Below are 19699 nucleotides of genomic sequence, written 5' to 3'. Positions count from 1 at the left end.
TGCAAACAAAACGGTTCAGTGGTGAATTGAACATACCATAGAAGAATACTTCAGAAATACATCGTCTGGGAAAATCAACAATTAATAAAAGTTAGAACGAATGTCATTACTATATGACAATGAACTATACAAAATATAATAAGTGTGCTCTATTTAGCAGTAAAAGTATTTACCGTTAATATTTTATTTCACTTCTTTCAATTGGTCGTTGAATCATATACATTTCCCCTACATTTGGAGCACTATAGTGGACCTCAGGAAGTAGAGTTGGTCTTTCCTAGATTGAATGATTTATCTGATAAAACACCTTAGTAATTAACCAGGAAATTCAAAATTTCAATTATTCCATAGTAACTATTATTTAAATCTGTGTCTGAAAGAATTGTTTTGTCAAATGTCCAGATAAATGTAACTATTAGGTAATAGTCATTCAATCAAGGGTAGGTCAACTCTATTCCCTCAAATTTACTGTGTTACTTGTTAAGATTAATCAATATGAAATCATAGCACACTTTTAACTGATAAAAGAACTCGTGGTTTCTGACCCCCAGTTATTAGTTCAATCTAATGTAAGAAAGAATATCTTTGATCTTAATCTTATATTCCGTTCCGGTATTCAATTTTTGTACCATACATGTAAAACAAATACGAGAGCGTACAACAACTACAACTACAGAGAATTGGCAGGTCAGTTACATTGTTTCAATATCTGTAACAATTTATAGAAATTTCCTAAGTCATAAATTTCTATTATTTTGCTAAAATACGTGTACAATTTTCGTAATTTTCACTATTTTTTCCAATATTCTACTGACGTTTAAAAATGAGTATAATGTAGAAGGAATTACCATGCTAAATTGACTGCCAAAGGGACAGTGATATTGCTTGAAACGTTGATAATTATAAATTTTTAATCTTGAATTTCCCGATACATTAAACAACCAAGATAAAACCACGGATCTGCACAAATCACCTTTTTTGTACCGGGAATATAGGTCTGTACTTCTACAGTTATTGGGTTATTTTCCCTTTCTGATGATGTATACATAGAAAAAAGTATATGTTGTTCGACATTCATTAAACCTTGAGAGAGAAAATAAAGTACCCTTTGTTTATATTGTAGTTCAAAATCAACAAACACATCTGGTTTCCCTAGAAACAACCCACCACCTATCCAATTCTTATTCTGTAGAATGATTGGTCTTGCTGTCTCCGTTCTTAAATTAACTTTGTATACTTCTGTAACACCGATTTTATTGTCATCGAAATCGTGTGGTACATCAAGCTGAAAGTATCTACGACGTTGTACTAAATCTCTGAAATAACCCAAATCTAACCAACAGTAATACTTTGTGGAGAAGAGGTTCGATTTTATTGCCTCAACAACTAGCGTTAATTTTGAATGTGTCATACATGTATAGTCAGGTATATAAGTATTCGGGTAGTATTTTGGATATCCTGGTTTAGCGAAGATTTTGGAAATATTAGGCTTTATTTTGTAAGACCATAAAGATTCCCTATTTATCTGAACTATCCGTGTTGTCGCTGAAGAATTCTCTCGTAGGTTTTGAAAGAAATCTGCAAATTCTTTTGAATCCGTAAATATCACCAAAGGATTTTTCATAAACTTGTAAATGTTTATCCATTGTTTGTATGTTTCTGGGCTTCGTTTGCTTGTCAACGTGCCTTTCGGGAATTCACCCAGGTCTAGAAATGCAGACACAACCGTAAGATTCCCGGCTTCGTCGTGCCATTCGTCCTCTAACAATGGTTGTGGAAATCTCTTTCTCAGTGCTATTACTTTGAATATGAAAATTAAAAAGATGGTGAATACAAGGGTTAAGGAAACTATGCATCTTTGACCGCTACTTGTGCACTTTAAACATAACCCTCCTCTGAAAAAAAAAAAAAAAGAAAGAAAAAACCTGAATGAATAGACAGTTAAAATATGACTATTTCATTTATTGGCTGTATCATTTAGTTATTTGGTTTGTACCCGTTTGTCCAACATTTGAAAAAAAAAATATAATAAAATAAAATAACACATACACAATTAGTTATGTAAAATTATTTTAACTAATTTTGTTGTTATGTCTTTATCAACCAAACATGGGGACACTAGTGAAACTTGCTAATGACAGACAAAAATGGAGGGACTTAGTTGCTGCTCCACGGGCCACTGGCGTAATGAGCAGAGTTGAATTGAATTGAATTAAGATTTCACCTTAATTTGGCCTGTAATTTACAAACAGGAAGACACTTACACAGGCAAATATCTTTCACGTGAAATTCATGTCAATCGAGCTTCACATGAAATTCACGTGAACCTCACATGAAATTTAACGAATTTCATGTGAACAATTCCCATGAATTTCACCTGAAGGTCCAATTCACCATAATTTCACGTGTCACAAATTGTATTAGCTTAATTCAGGTGAAAATCATGTCATATAATTTAGACTGTGTATCATTCTGATATGAGTTACAATAACTAGATGGTGTCTTCCCATTTATCCAACTTTTGATAATTGTCTATTCCCATTTATCCAACTTCTGAAAATTGTCTATTCCCATTTATCCATCTTTAGTTTGGGGTTAATTTAGGTGTCTTCGGAAAAATGACAAGAAATAAGTTTCTGTATTATTCCAACATAATAGGAAAATATGCTAAAATTGATGGGATTTTTTAAAAGAAAAAATGGAATAAAAGTATTTTATGAAAATTAAAGTGTAAAACATTCATACAATATTTTATAAAAAATGAGTTGTTATTGTCAATCAGATAATTCATTTATTATAAAATGAGGAATTGGGCCAAATTAAACTCGTAATTATCTTTATTGAAATTAAAGTTTATGTGAAAAATTGTCACTTTCAATCATTTTTAATGATTCTGTGTGAAAATCACGTATCACAAATCTAAGCTTTCGTTACACTTCATTATTATTGCATTAAGCCATCCAAGCCAATATATTCAAGTGCTCAAAGTGTCATCAAAGTGGAACAGTGATATAAATAGACCCGCAGTAAAAATTTCCTGAACAAATGAAAAAAATACTTTACCATAAAATGAATAAACAAATAAAAACAGCTTAATATTAACATACGAAATTAGTACTCTTGTGTATTAAAAATACTAAAAAATCTGAGAAAAGAAACAAGTATCACACTCGATGTTACTTCATGTACAGAAAAAAAATAACCTGAAAAATATCTAAGCTTTATTATGGAGTAGTCACATTTCAATAGTCACCTAACCCGAGCTCCAATTAAAAATCCTTTGTTCTTAATTACATTTGATTTCATTTATTCAACTTTTATTTTTACCTGCATTGCCTGAAATTTCAAAAAGTTGAATAAATGGGATTGAACCAACTTGATTACATATAAAACTTAAATGATAATCCGTTAAAATCACAATTTTGAATAAACCAGTTAATTATGATCAGCGTGTTCTGAATTTCAATTTGGCACGTATGATTGTCCATATCATTGCAAATAAAAGGGTAACAAGTTAACATCAAACCAAATAAATATGCACGTTTATTGACTTTGTCGCCCGTAAAATCAGTTTAGTTTTTGAAGTTATTTGCATTTTATATAAATGTTTATTTTAAAGAGTAATCAAGGGAACCAAGGTTATAGCGGTAATCAAAAGAATTCAATTCAGAGACGAAGACCAGACATGGAAAACAGACATACACTACAAAGAACACAAAGTAACTAATATCATACACACAAAGCAACAAAAGAAAATGAGCAACTGGGACTCCACTAAAAACTGGGAGCTTAAAAAGTTATAAGAAAAATGTCAGTATGATCATTATGACTATGACTTTCATAATACTATAAATGTAGGATATTGCACTGTATTGGTCTATTTGTAGACGTAAATAGGTTGTTACATGTATATATTTACATTAAAACACAAATTTCCTGTTTGCCAAAAAGGGAAACGTTGTCATCGAAAAAAAACTAAATAAGACATACAAAGGCCAGAAACTGCTGACATGGGACAGGCGCTATAAAATGCGGCGGAGTTAAAGTACTTTAGCGTGATCACAACCCTCCTCCGTTAAAATACTTTGTTTTCCTTAAAAATTCTCAAAATTAGATGAAAGCTATAAACTAAATACCTTTAGACCTATAGTATAATATATTTTGTTAATTTTTGCTTTTACGACGATTCTGAAATTGTTTGAAAACCTCATTTATGGAAATAAAAAGTAAATATTCACAGTTTTATTGTGTATGTACCATTTTGACAAGGAAAACATCTATGAAATGTATAAAATGTTAAAAAACTGAAAAGTTTTCATTGTAGAATATTTCCAGAATGTAAAATAACCCTAGACTCTCTGTAATATATGTGTTCTGGATAATATGCGACTTAAAAGAAAACAAATAGTTGATAGTAATAATATTCATTTAAAAGAACATACATATTACAGAGAGACTTGTAGCAAGTCTAAAATAACCTTAAGATCTTTTACATATATTAGCTACAAAGAAGTATGACAAACCAGAGAATCTATGAGGACTGCTACTAATTCAATCACTTAAATAAAAAAAATGAAAAACTATAGTTTGGGTGCATTTAGAACTGTGTTGTTACTTTTTGCTAGTTAGAAAACATTAAAATTGAAAACCATAAATATGGGAATAGGGCTTTAGAAATTTAACTTAATAAGCTGTGAGATATGTAAGTTTTAGGGAAATTTTATGACATTTCTTGGCATCTTGGATGACTAAAATACAATATATTCCTTTGGAAACCACCTAAAACCTAGATTAAAAGCTAAACAAACCTATGTATTATGACCTTTTTGATGCATTTTGTTAGTTCTATAATTCTGAAGTTGTGTCAAATTTAAAAAATGAGATGAAAAGATAAATGTTTTCTGTTATATTATTACGTTTGATATAAAGAGCAATAATAAGTAATTAAAACTATGAAGTTTTTAACGAGTTCTGTGCCACAGGGCCGATAATCGACCCAAAGTAGTACTCCTTTCAGTGCCAGAGGGCCGATGCATCGGCTCTTTCAAAAACCTGTTGTTTTCTTAGCGTCACAGTAGCAAGCCCTTGGTGACGACGGAACGTGACATTGAGAGGCAAAAAGGGGAGGTTCCATAAAGGAAAGTTTTGGTAGTTCACCAGCCTTGTTATTAATCAATTATATATATTTTTAATTACCTTGGCTGGATGACTGGGGGGGGGGGGCTAACGTCAACAAGTTTTTCTTTTATGCTGTTACATGTACTGGTTACCATAAGAATTAAAACATTTACGGTAACATATTACCTTAATGAAATGCTTATATACAATTTAGTGCTATACAAGGTGTTACATGAATTCAATAAACAGTGTACATGCATTTATTTAAATATATGAGCCTTTGCTAACATGAACCTCATTTCCCCAATTAATTGTTTGTCTTTTGAGATGGAAATTGAACCGTTATTTGATTTGTAGCTGTTGCTAGATAAAAAATTTTGTTTTTTATTTTTGTTCCATCTTTCTATTGTCATTTTTTCTATGGAACCGAAGGCCACGCGTCTGGTCCTATTCCCTTCACCCCCCCCCCCAAAAAAAAGCTGCAGGCATTTTATTTCTCTAGGCATGCAAAACTCGAACAGGAAGCTGATATCGTAGATCAACCAAAATTACTTATAATGTATGTCACATCTTTATAAAGCTACACCAAATTTTGAAACAAACCCATCACTTTGGAGCCGAGATAATTGGACGGAATGACAAACAAGGTGGTTTCAATGTCGTTTAGTGGGGGGGTTAAAAGTGATAAAATAAAGTAAAAAATAATACCAATGAATACACAGATAAGGAGGCCGATATCGTCCGCTCTTTTTTATCTTGTATCTAAATATTCAACTTATTATCTTGAAGTTTTTTTAATTTAAAAAAAGAGTGGCCGATATAGGTTTTCATACACAGATCATAACTTACTTCACATAAGTCGATAAAATTAACAATGTAGGTAAATTCTATATTCTAAAAAATGACACAAATAAAGTGATAGCAATAGAAATGAAAAGTTTTTTAACCATTGTATATTCATTTTTGTCAAACTTAACCGCCTCTATTCCAACAATCACACTTTTGGCGAAAACAAAAAAGTGAAGTGTTCCCCGAAAAAAAATCACAATCGGTATTGTCTGTCCGTATATCAAATGGATTGGAAATTTAATCAATTGTAAAATAGTGTGAATTTTAAAATCTGTCAAATGCTTTCTTAATTTGTTAGCTATTTCCCCCTCCAAAAAGAAATAAGGAGTGATGGGTAGGACTCGCCATGCATGTGTCATGTCTGTCCTCCAATATTTAGTTTGCGTTTTGTTTGAATGTATGTACGATGTAGTAAAATTATGACCACGTACGCCTGCAAAGGGCAGATCTTTCGATAAAATTGTTCATATATTTTGAGGCTCAAAGGTGAAACTCCTCTTAAACTTTTCATTGATTGCAAAGACAATTGGATGCAAACTATACAAACTATTATTTTTACATGTATCGTTTGAATAGCATTTTACATGAAATCATTTTTGTCTGATAGTACTCACTGCCCTTTTTATGTTATTTTTTCCGGGAATAAATTTTTATATGTACAATTAAAGATAAAAGCCTATAAAAATGTAGGTAAAGTGAGGTAGTATCTTTTTTCTTGCATTGATTTTATTTCCTTCAAAAGGTCATTCCCTGTCGACAGTGTCATTTGCTTTTTGTTTATTCATGTTCACATTTTGTAATTATTTTTTAATGTTTAATGTTTAGCTTAGCTGCCCTGTCAATATTTTCTGACTTTCAATCAAAGGAAAAGCAATTTTTAAAAATGGTAACTGGGAAACAAGTGCGTGGTATTCATTCCACCCTCTTGATGCCTCTTATCGGAGGCAGCATTGTAACGTCATACAACCGTTGCACGACGAAACGTCACAGAACAACAGCTCGGAAAACATAATTGAAAATACGTCTGGCACTCTCTTAGAGAAAACTCTGGCAGTCAAAGGGTTGAATTTGTCATATATAGTTCAATGACGTAAAATTGTAAAATTATCCTTAAAAGCTGTGATAGGACAGTGGTTAGACATTCTTGATTAAATAATGTCAGTCTTTAAGAGAACTTAGAAGGAACTTGTCTGCTTTTTGATCACGGCCATGGAAGTAACAGAATTGTATACTGTTATAGCAAGTTTTGGCAAGTTTGGACAAAATATTAGTTTTTGACTCACCAAAGCTTAAGAATCTACAGTTTATTGTGGACAAGACAACTAGTTTGGACAAAATAAAGCGCAAAATTTTAAATTCAATTAAAATTTCCGACACCCGACCAAAAATGTCGCCAATTTGTTGCCTTATAATTCAAAAACCGTAAGAGATATCTGAAATCTAAATGAAAAAAAACACAGGCAGGGTTTTTTTCACAAGGAATCCAATATCAATAAAAAATAAAAATCGGATCAACAATAAAAAAAAGTTTTTCTTTGTTTGTGTTTTTTTTTTTTTTTTTGGCGTGGCCAAATTTTGTACATCTTTAACTCAAAAACGATTATAAATAAAAATATTTTAAAACAAAATTAAAAAAAAATATTGTTTTTGTTTTATTTTGTTTTGATTTTCACAACGTTGTCGAAAATACATGTATCAGCCTAGTTTCCTTCTAAGTAAAAGAGTTATAACTTACAATGTGCCAGATCGTAAACTGGAATGATTTAAAGTCCATCTGATGTGACTAAAATAAAATTTCTGCTGTCCATCCCTTTTAAACCCGCTAATTTTCCAAAAAAAACCACTAAGAAATTATTTCTGACAACACAAGAATACTACCTTGTTTTGCGACTAGCATTGCCTGCGTAAGCACAAAGATTTCTTCTTGGAGTCATAGTTATTTATGAACTCTGTTATCTGTTAGTCCGATAAAAGGTAACGGTTGTATTGATAGTAAAATCAGGTCATACATTTGTAGTCAGTATAGTGAGTCTGACCGGATACATCAAAGGATATTGTGGTCCAAATGAGGATACAATTTAAACCTGAAGATTACAATGAATGAGCAAATAGATTTGAAACCCCCATTTTTCTGGACATTCTGTGGACGCCCTTTTCAATATCTCTGAATCCGCCCCTGGTTTGTAAGAGTTTTGTATTCATTCAAAGTGCATGGATGACGAATTATTAAACCAGATAATTGATAAGTTATCTAGAGTCAAATTTGTAGCACTATTCTGATATACAATTATTCGCAAACGGTGCATTTTGTAAAATTGACCCTTTGAGTGCCAACGCTTTTTCTTGATTTTGCCAAGAAAGAATTTGAAGATTCAAATTCAACTGTCCTGCTTATGACGTCGACAATAACTTAATGTAACAAGAAAGGGCACAACGGCGGGGTGATCGAACGCAGAAAGAAATAGACATAAAATATTTATCATTTGGATGTTTTCGAATATATTTTATACTGTCAAGTTGTCAACTTCGTAAATATATGCATTGACGTACTTACGTACATAAAAATGTACCCAAAAATAGGAAAGAAAAAAAATAAAAAAACGTAAAAAGAATATAATTAGACATTTCACGAGAAGTGTCTTCAACTTTTCGATTTTCTAAATAAATCTTATTTAGCACATTTTAAATCTTTTTTAATAATTTAATCTATAGTTAGCGCACAAAAAGATTCCATAAGCCACTATATTTACACTGATATTTATTTGAAAAAAGATATAATAAGCTATAAAAACATCTAAGAAGAAGTAAGCTGAATTTCACATCCATTCTTCTTCTTATTATTATTATTATTATTATTATTATTATTATTATTATTATTCTGGACATTGTAAGGAATCCTAAAAACATTGTAAAACCTCTAGGAAATAAATAAATAACCTTCATGCCAATGTTCTCTTTTCCCTAATTAGTGAATACTTGGCGCTAGTACATAATTTTTATAATCATATGTTCAGCTGACAAAATTGTCCGTGCAATCGATGTCAACTTTGAGTGAAATTTATCAACCATAAATACATGTACATAATGTATCGTTGAAATTATATATATATTTTTTTTTTTACACGCGTTTTTCTATTTTTCTCTGAAATATATGAAGAATACATGTTGATTTTAGTAGTTTATACTGAAGCTAAACACAAAGAGGAGCAAATAAAATAAGAATATTTCATCAATAGATAACGACGAGTAGAAATAAGAACAAAATTTGCAACGAATTTTTTTTTTTGCGTTGTTTGTCTTATTTATTACATGTTTGTGTGTTTTACACATGTGTCTGAGACTATCAATAAATCTTGTCTTGTCTTGGCTAGAGAACTTAACAAATTATACGGGCGACAAAGTCAATAAAACGTGGGTATTTATTTGGTTTGATTGTCAACTTGTTACCCTTTTTATTTGCGTTGATATGGACAATCATACGTGCCAAATTGAAATTCAGAACACGCTGATCATAATTAAATGGTTTTATTCAAAATTGTAATTTTAACGGATTATCGTTTAAGTTCTATATGCAATCGAGTCATCGTATGCATCGTATCGTCCATTGGCGCCAAGAAGAGAAAAAAAATGTAGTTTAATTGCGCCGTAATTATTTTCCCCGTAAAAAAAACTACTATTTGTGCCAGTTCACCAGCAAATATCTCAAGAGGACGTGACAGTCAAGAACATATCTAAAAATGCCTAAAAGATGTAATGTACTTGCTAAGATAGATCTAGCTTTACGGTGGAGAGATCAGCAATTGACTGATACATTTCTTGAACCTAAAGATGTTAGTGATATTTTTACAGAGGATGCCAAGTAACGTGCAGTTGAACAGTTTTCAGATTACGTCTTGACAACATACAGGCTAAAAACCACTAATTCCACTTCCCATAGGCTTCTATGCTAATTTCACAATATTCAATGGCTTCTCTGGACTTTACCTTAACTTTAACCTGCAGATGACTATATATCAGCATGATTCTACATATGTCAGCTCACAATCCTCAGAATGGCATGTGGGGTTAGCAGACTTGCAGTGCAGTACTGGTCACCAGAAGTGAAGGGTCTATAAATAGCATGGGAAATCCCAGTGTTTTCACAAGATAGGGGTATATTTAAAAATCATTATGGAGATTAGGCTTCACATCACAAGAAGCAAAATGCACCTATAAAATGTACAGAAATGTTTTTCCTTTCAGAAACTGTTTAAATTTTTTAAATAAGATGAGAACTTTTTTCACAGCACTATGAGGAACAGGGGTAATTTCTGCGTAGGACTATTTTTGCCTACGTTCCAAATGCTCATTGGTTGAATTGGTGGTCTGTAACCTACATTGACGATTCTGCTATGTTTCTGCCGTCAATTTGGGCAGACGTTCCTTCTATTGTACGCTGAAGAAACAACGGACCCGCGGGTATAAACCATATGATACAGCCAATAAATGATACCTAGTCATATTTCGATTGTCTATTCATTCGATTTTTTTTTTCAGAGAAGTGTTATGTTCACGGTGCAAACGTAACTGTCAAAAATGCGTGGTTCACTTAATCCTTGTGTTCACCTTCTTTTTAACCTTTACATTCAAAGTAAAAACACTGAGAAAGAAATTTCCACAACCATTGTTGAAGGACGAATGGCACGACGAAGGCTGGAATCTTACTGTTACGTTTGCATTTTTAGACCTGGGTGAATTCCAAAAAGCCATGTTGACAAGCAAACGAAGCCCGGAAACATACAAAATAATGGATAAACATATGACAAATCCCTTGGTGATATTCACGGATTCAAAAAAAATTGCAGATTTCTTTCTACACCTATGAGATAATACTTCAGCGACAACGCGGATAATTTAGATAAATATCAAATCTTTATGGTTTTACAAAATAAGAATCTTTGCTTAACCAGGATATGCAAAACACTACCTGAATACATGTACACCTTACTTTATAAGTACATGATGCATTCACAATTAATGCTAGTTGTCGATGCAATCAAATCGAACATCTTCTCCACAAAGTATTACTGTTGGTTAGATTTGGGATATTTCAAGGATTTAGTAGAACGTCATAGTTATTTCCAACTTGATGACTTTTCATTCAGTATTGTCAACTTTCCTTTCAGCTGTGGCAACATCCCTTCAGCACCTGCGTATGTATTTTTCTTATCACAGCTTATACGTTATGCCAAAGCTTGCCGGAACTACGCAGTCTTTTTGTATCGTACAAGACTTCTTACAATTAGACTTCTGGAACAGAGATATGTTGCTACAAGATTGAAATCATTACTACAGAAGTTTTATTGTCGTCATCATGAACTGATGGATCGTTACGGTGTTTCCATCTGCACCATGAAAACTGATTTGTTCAACATGTCATAGTTTTTCTTTTCTCTTCCGTCTACCACGGACTTGACTTTTTATGATCAACCCGGTAGGTGTTCTAGAAAAGCAGAGGACGCTCACCTACCGGTGCACCTGGTCCATGCTCCCAGTATTTAGTGGAGTCATTTACTTTTGTTCCTTTGTTATGTATTATTTTAGTTACTTTATGTTCTTTATTGTGTTTGTCTGTGTCTGGTCTTTGTCCCTGGATTACATTTCTTTTATTTCCTCTAAAATCTTGGTTCCCTTGATTATTCTTTCTATATCACACGTTTTCAATGACAATAAAATCGGTGTGATAGAAGTATGCAAAGTTAATTTTAGAACGGAGACAGCAAGAGCAATCATTCTACAGAATAAGAATTGGATAGGTAGTGGGTTGTTTCTAGGGAAACCAGATGTGTTTGTTTATTTTTGAACTGCAATATAAACAAAGGGTATTCTCTTTCTCAAGGTTTAATGAATGTCGAACAACAAATAATTTATTCTATGTATACAACATCAGAAAGGAAAAATAACCCAAAAAATAACTGTAGAAGTACAGACCTATATTCCCGGATTTGTGCAGATCCGTGGTTTTATCTTGGTTGTTTAATGTATCGGGAACTTTATTATTAGAAATTTATGTTATCAACGTTTCAAGGTTACAGACCACCAATTCAACCAATGAGCATTTGGAACGTAGGCAAAAATAGTCCTACGCAGAAATTACCCCTGTTCCTCATAGTGCTGTGAAAAAAGTTCTCATCTCATTTAAAAAATTTAAACAGTTTCTGAAAGGAAAAACATTTCTGTACATTTTATAGGTGCATTTTGCTTCTTGTGATGTGAAGCCTAATCTCCATAATGATTTCTAAATATACCCCTATCTTGTGAAAACACTGGGATTCCCCATGCTATTTACAGACACTTCACTTCCGGTGACCAGAAATGCACTGCAAGTCTGCTAACCCCACATGCCATTTTGAGGATTGTGAGCTGACATATGTAGAATCATGCTGATATATAGTCCTCTGCAGGTTAAAGTTAAGGTAAAGTCCAGAGAAGCCATTGAATATTGTGAAATTAGCATAGAAGCCTATGGGAAGTGGAATTAGTGGTTTTTAGCCTTAAGCTGAGGCCATGGCAAAATGATAAGTTTCTTGGAATAGCTTTAAACTACTTGAAGATCTTGTAAACTTTGCAATGAGAGGAATACACTACAAAAATCCTTCAAAATATGCATTTTTTTAAGTTATAGGTCCAAATTATGGAAAATTGGTCTTTTTGGCTGAATTTTATGTCCTATCTTGTGAAAAGTGTAGAAAACTTAGTAAAAATATCAAATATTTAACTTTGAGGGCTATATTTACTTAAATATGGTGGTAATCACCACTTGAAATCAAGTTTTGTGTAAATCTGAGCAAAAATTTGATTAGAAATGAGGGAAAACTCACTTTCATTACTGCGGTTAAGGACATATAAGCATTTCCCTATGGCAACATGGAAAATGCATTTTTGGGTACTTTTTTTGCTTTAGGTGCCCTTTACTTGTCATGTTTTATTGTGAAAACACTGTATTTACAAATTTAAAGCCAAAGATATCACCTTTTGCGAAAATTTAAAGATTTAGGGTTTTTGACATGTGATCAAGAAAAAGGGGGAGGCATGTCAGACATAAATTTTTAAAAATAGACCAATTTTTCAGAAAATGACTACTTTTAAAGGCTATCTTTTTATTAATATTGTTAAAAACAAGTTGTGATTGATTTTTTTTTATTTGAAAAGTCAGAAAAAAGTTCTTTGCAAATATTTAATGCATTTAAGTATGGTAGAATATTGTCACTTTTTTGCTCGCACAACTTGGTTACCCTATATTCAAAAATCAAATATTTAAAAAAGTGCTTGTCACATTTCCCTGAAACTTTGCAAATGCATTCAGTATGTGTATAGGAAGATACTTGTATAGTTATATATTTTTTCTAAGACAGAAAGTGACTCTTTAGGTTACAGACCACCAATTCAACCAATGAGCATTTGGAACATAGGCAAAAATAGTCCTACGCAGAAATTACCCCTGTTCCTCATAGTGCTGTGAAAAAAGTTCTCATCTCATTTAAAAAATTTAAACAGTTTCTGAAAGGAAAAACATTTCTGTACATTTTATAGGTGCATTTTGCTTCTTGTGATGTGAAGCCTAATCTCCATAATGATTTCTAAATATACCCCTATCTTGTGAAAACACTGGGATTCCCCATGCTATTTACAGACACTTCACTTCCGGTGACCAGTACTGCACTGCAAGTCTGCTAACCCCACATGCCATTTTGAGGATTGTGAGCTGACATATGTAGAATCATGCTGATATATAGTCCTCTGCAGGTTAAAGTTAAGGTAAAGTCCAGAGAAGCCATTGAATATTGTGAAATTAGCATAGAAGCCTATGGGAAGTGGAATTAGTGGTTTTTAGCCTCAAGCAATACCACGTACTGTTCCTTTGGCAGTCAATTTAGCATAATGTAATGCATTCAACATCATACTCATTTTCAAACTCAATTGATTATCATCTTCGCTAGAATTTGGAAATAAATATACTGTAAAATTCAGCAAGTTGTACACGTATTTTAACAATATAATCAGGAGATTCTATAAATATATAGATACAATCTAACTGACCTGTCAATTCTATGTAGATGTACATGAGTTATATTGCACTGTCGCAGTCAGTATATTATAGTGTCAACAATTTCATTTTGCGGACCGTATAACTTCTGAATAATAATGAACCTTAATTCAGTTAACTGAAATGTAGGCAAAATTACGGCAGGGGGCCCCCAGCAGGTCCAGGGTGGGGGCGAAGCCCGCCCCCCCCCGAAGCCCCGCGGAGATAGCGTTTTAGAGCATCATTTATGCCTCTCCTGGATGTATTTTATCTCAGAAAAAAATGGCAAAATTAAGTGCAGACAAAAGCTTTTTGGCCTAACGGCAGCTACGCGCCTGGAAGCTATAATTCAGGTATATAAAAACAAGACAAAACTAGAACAAGCTGCTTTAGCACACTAAAACTGATGTCTCTTTTTCATTTTTTATATAAGAATGGGAAATGCCAATATCAACAAAACTCTATACCCAATTACGATTATCATCTCACTTCTTACTGAAATTACGATTATCACCGCGATTTTTACGGCAATTTTCTAAGTAACCAAAGGAAATTATTCTCCGACACGACACACATGAATAGGCCAAAACTAGTTAGAGGAACCATGTAACTGAGTAACTCACTGGAGTAACTCTCGGCAAAAGCGTGTTTTATTCGAGAAAATTGACTTGAAATATCTTACCTGATTCTGCCTTCGCCATGATTGGATCGCCTTTATAACAATTACGATTAACAGTTCAAGACAAGAGATGTCAATTGGTCATAAAAATGACGAGCGAAATATTATCATATCGTGATATATACAACATTTGAACGAGAAGAAGACAGAGGAAAAAAACCATATGTCCCATTCTGTGAAAAGGGATGCATATATTACAAACAAAACCAAAAAAAAACAACACATAAACACACACACACACACACACAACGACAACAACAACAATAACAAGAATACATCATTGACTTACTATGAACAATTAATCCTGCGTTCGATTGTCTAGCCGGTTCGTACTTAGTTTTAGAAAAAGGTGAATACAATATTTCCGTTCCATCATTTTTCTGTTAGACTGTGCTAAGTTGCGTTCCACTAAAAATCTAGTAAACAAAGATGGCTGACACGTTGCAAAACAAACCAGCGAACCAGCGAATAATTCGAGATAGGCTTGCTGCATGGGAATCAAAGACAAATTCTAAAGCTTCTCTGTCAGAAAAGCAAAAGGATACAGTCATAGAAATAACAACACGAGCTTCTGAGAGAGCCATACCTGAAGATGTATGCATTTCCTGTTCGCGAAATCCAATTCTCATTTGACATTTCATGATAAATTTTTGTCACTTAAACCTTATATATTTTTTTCTTCATGTATTGTTCAAACTTTCCACAGCTGAACATGTACGCTGGGCACCTTATCTTCAATTTTGAAAAATATAAAGTCTGCTCTCTGACTCAGGTGTAAACATAGCTTAAGAGTCAATTAGAAAAGTGCTACTTCACATAATTTTTCTTGATAATTAAAATATATGGAGGGCAAGTGCGAGCAAAAAACCAAGGAAAAGTATCAGGTTTCCTTTTCAACATATTAGGTTACCAAGTTTTTTTTAGGAATTCCTCATCATTAATGAGTGGGAGATGGCAAAGGGAATTTCAAATATTCCTAAAATTACGGGGAGAACTGTTTCAGGTTTGGCATAGATTGTAGGGTTTTATCAAGATCTTTTTCCAACTGGAATAGGCTTTTTTTTAAATAACAGACTTCTTTCAAATGTTTTTGTAGCCTGCATTTTTAATATTTCTGAAGATAAATGTTCACTTGATATATTTATATTAACTAGGTGTGAGTAAATATGTCATATTTATTGATATTGATAAATGATGATATTGATTTCAGTAATTAATTTTTACTAAAAATTCATTTATTGATATCAATAAAATTATAATAAATAAATTCTACAAGGGCTTGCCATAAAGTCTACAAGAGACAACTAGAGTCTATTAGCGAAAAAAAGAAATATATATGTCTATTTTTACTCATTAATACAAAAATATATGAATTATGTTGTTATGTTATTTTTTAATAAATTACACAAAAATTTACACAATAAGTCTACTTATAATAATAATTCATACTAATTGTTAAAAATTTAAAGATAATTAATGCTTTTCTTGCTAATGGACTCTAGTACTGTATTCTTTCGTTGTTGTGACAGATATTACTTATCAGTATATTCATGAGTCTGTAATAAGTTTAACAGATCAAATTAGATTAGACTATACATGCGCAGTAAGGCTTCCGCCTAGCAATCTTCAACACATGCTATTATTGTACCTACATGTATGTAGCTATACACATTAATTAATTAAATACATGTATGTATTCTGAATGGATTATTACTGCCTATAAGAATAAGCTCATAAACAGTTGTCTCTTATTAGCACCCTAATTTACAGTGTATGTACTGTAATTATAAAAAAAAAATATGTCAAGTAGCACCTGTCTCTAGTGGACTCTTGTTTAGCATCACAGCCTACTACATTTAATATATTTAGAAACAGTTGGGAATGCTGTTTATATTATCAGTCCTAGGGCTAATCTTTCAGATATTTCTATTTCGGTTGTAACATCACTAAACAAGACTTCATGGTTTGTAGCATCTAGGACCAGTTTATGATGTCAAATTGTCAATCTCTGTACAACAGGGATCTATTGCTTATGTATTGTTTAGATTAACTGTTATGAGAACTTTATTGTCGAAATGTGATATAGTCCTGATATTTTAGACGATATCATAGGCCTCAGTTACCTTTCTTACAAACTTAATGAGCTTGTTGAAGTTGTACTTGACTTGAGCTTTCTCTTCGAAAATGAAAAAAAAAACTCCTAGAGGGTCTTAAATGTAGCTCCCAATACACATAGTATATGGATATTGAAGTTTTATCTCTAGTTCTCTTCTGACAATTACAATTTACAATAAATCACCTACATGTAATTGAGGATTCACTTGAAAAATTTAAGCAGTTTCAACAGAAACCCACAACTATTGATTTTTAATTGCTTGCTTCCTACAATTAATACATGTACAATTGTGGAATTGATCACTGTGCTGCCTACAATTTAGCACAACATCACATCCACCATTTAATTATTGTAGAGCAAGGTTCAATTCATAGAAAATTTGTTAAAATGCTAAGGAAAAGTTAACCAGTAAAGACAATTTCCTGTAACTTTATTGATAAAAATCTGTAAATAAAGTGATTGTGAAAATACTCATTAAACATTGATCTTTAATTAAAAAAAGTGAACAACTAAAATAATTCCTTTATTCAGCCCTACATGCAACTAATTGAAATATGAATGGAATCACCAGATATATCTCGGTTTGACAAAACAAGGTCATGGTTGTATTCACATTAAAAAAAATATCATTGCTGTTTCATGGATTTATGGAACTTAACACATGGAAGCATCATATCAGAAATTAAATTTGGTGATTTGAATGTATAATCCTTCATTTGTAATACATGTACTATTACCGGTATATCAAATGAGAAAGTCTTTACTGCCCAAAACCTTGTCCACCTCCGGAGTTTTTCAAGGTACTTTTACTTCTCTGAGCACTTCTCTTTTTTTAATTCAAGTATTTCTTTTTTTTAAAAAGCTTATAAGCAGAAATTTGAGTTATTTTTGAAAATTGTTCAGTGAAAGAGCAAGGTACAAGTTATAAATGGATGTCTTTTATTTATACAGTGTAGACTTTGAAGAAAGCACACAAAAACTGACTTAGAACAAATTTTAGCAATGAAAATGGTTTCTTTTCATTCTTTTCAAGGACATTGTTTCCTGCTACCTGTGAGATTAAATTACAAAAATAATTTTTAAAACACTCCATTCTTGACAAAAACCTAAAATCAATTTTGAAATGCCATTGAATTGAGTTATAAACTCTTTTTTTTTATTTCAACAGGTATGTTCTTTGGAAACAAGAACGAGAATGTGATATTTTTAATAATAAATTCCAGTAGTTTTAAATATCAATAACTGTTGAATTCTTCTTGTCAGAAACAATGACTGGTAAATCATGAAATAAAATTGTATATAAATTTACGTTCATCATTAGCTGATGTTTTTAAACAGCCGAAATTGTAAACATACTGGGTAAATGGCAATTGTTATGTTAAATAACAAATGAAACCATAAATTCTCGATTGCCTGAGTTCAGTCTCAGTATTGAAAAAATTTAACTCAAATTTTGAATACTGAAGGATTACACCTCTTGTTACAGTGAAATTTGATCAAGATGTAATATGAATTTTCACAAACTGAATTTAGCTACTTTTTCAGTAGTCATAAGTGCATTATAGTTTTTAACTTGTTTAATGTTTATGCATATATTATAGATGTTTATATGCTAATTTATGATAGTGATGCAGATCCAGACATGTTATTTGCCTTTTTATCGTTCTAGCTACCAGAAGATGAAACCCAGTTTTCACTCTCCAAGAAGCCTGATGTACCACAGTCACCTAGCTACCATGAAACAATTACAAAGTTTTTCCAGGCAACTGAGGAGGAATCACCGTCTAAGATAGAAAATGCTCAACAGGTACAATGAACACTGCTCATTAGGTACAATAAACACTGCTACTAAAAAATACTTGTATGTGATCTTTCTCATTATCTGTGCAATTTTCATTCCACAAGTTGGTATCTTTTTGTAGTAGTATGATAAAGTGATGAATTGATACTGCCATGATGCTTACATGCTAAAAATGAATATTTTAAACGTATTGAATCTGTCAAATAGAATTCATCAATACTGGCTTTTAGTGTCTTATTTTGAACAAATTTATAAAGTTTGGTGAAATTTCATTTACAGTCAAACTCGGATTAGTCGAAATCTCGGATAAGTCGAATTAATTATAAAGTCCCAACAAAACTCCCCTTACTCCAATACAATTTTACCTCGGATGACTCGAACTCGGATGAATGGAAACCTCAGATAACTCGAGGTAATCAATCAGTCCCCTCGATAGGACTTCAAGGTTAATTAACCCTGATGTCTCTAAGTCAACTAATTAGTCGGAAAACTGATTGCTTTATTACAAACTATGATCGAAGTGTGTTTTAACAACAATTAGCGTGGCTTTTAAACTTAATTTGTTGACATTCTTTATAGTTTTATTTGTTTATTTAATTAATTAAAATAATGTAAATGAAATGAATTTTTAAATTATTAATATCATGTCGGAATTTACACTAACAGTAATATTGGATATTTTGAAATTTAAAAAAAAATACAGATGAATTGTAATGGTATCTGACTATTTAATGAAACATCAAACAGACGATAGTAAGGGTATTTCAACGACTACATTCATTTCACTAGTGAATTTGAAATTTTATCATAATATTGTAAAGCACATTGTTTGACGATACTCCTCATTGTGAATCAAACAAAGCAGCATGTTATGAACTATGACGTTTTTGATATAGAAAAAATATAAAAAAATCACTAAAACACTTGGTGCCGTTCAGTATTTCAAACATGATATACAAAAACATACAAAAAAATATCTTCCGATATGAAAGGCATGACATTATGAAGTACCGTGTAAAGTGAAGTACATGTACATGTACAAGTACAATAAATGATGTAAATACAGAAACA

At 32.1% G+C, this 19699-nt stretch overlaps 2 protein-coding genes across 5 annotated transcripts in view; one reads left to right on the top strand and one right to left on the bottom strand.

The window, feature by feature from the left end:
• Nucleotides 1–897: 897 nt before the first annotated feature.
• On the bottom strand, nucleotides 898–7936 carry LOC148626249 (uncharacterized). 2 transcript variants are annotated; one of them, XM_088570105.1, is made up of 2 exons: nucleotides 7846–7936; nucleotides 898–1895 (listed from the first exon to the last, which is right to left on the bottom strand). In XM_088570105.1, exons 1-2 carry the CDS (start codon nucleotides 7899–7901, stop codon nucleotides 911–913), a joined length of 1041 nt encoding a protein of 346 aa, XP_088426231.1. In that variant the 5' UTR covers nucleotides 7902–7936; the 3' UTR covers nucleotides 898–910. The 2 variants fall into 2 exon arrangements, with proteins under 2 accessions (XP_088426231.1, XP_088426232.1); XM_088570106.1 differs by having other exon boundaries at nucleotides 898–1800; nucleotides 7846–7902.
• A 7179-nt stretch (nucleotides 7937–15115) lies between these two features.
• The window catches only part of LOC148626248 (conserved oligomeric Golgi complex subunit 3-like), a 28313-nt gene continuing 23729 nt past the window's right edge, over nucleotides 15116–19699 (top strand). For all 3 annotated transcript variants that reach the window (XM_088570104.1, XM_088570102.1, XM_088570103.1), the window contains exons 1-2: nucleotides 15116–15305; nucleotides 18497–18634. In XM_088570104.1, coding sequence (XP_088426230.1) covers nucleotides 15141–15305; nucleotides 18497–18634 — 303 coding nt within the window. In that variant the 5' untranslated portion in view covers nucleotides 15116–15140. The remainder of the gene's footprint in view (nucleotides 15306–18496; nucleotides 18635–19699) is intronic.

Source organism: Perna viridis, chromosome 2 (genome assembly GCF_037379345.1).
Source record: "Perna viridis isolate PV_CMFRI_1.1 ecotype Kerala chromosome 2, ASM3737934v1, whole genome shotgun sequence".
Taxonomy (NCBI): Eukaryota; Metazoa; Mollusca; class Bivalvia; order Mytilida; family Mytilidae; genus Perna; species Perna viridis.
The sequence above is the reverse complement of the archived record's forward strand: the minus strand, read 5'-3'. Positions and strand labels throughout refer to the sequence as shown.

What these genes read in the sequence shown, in the direction of transcription:
- LOC148626249 (XM_088570105.1), bottom strand. Translation starts at nt 7,901, where the DNA reads ATGACTCCAAGAAGAAATCTTTGTGCTTACGCAGGCAATGCTAGTCGC. An exon ending in AATGCTAGTCGCAAAACAAG is followed by an intron (nt 1,896 to 7,845) that starts GTAGTATTCTTG and finishes TTTTTTTTTCAG; the next exon opens with AGGAGGGTTATGTTTAAAGT.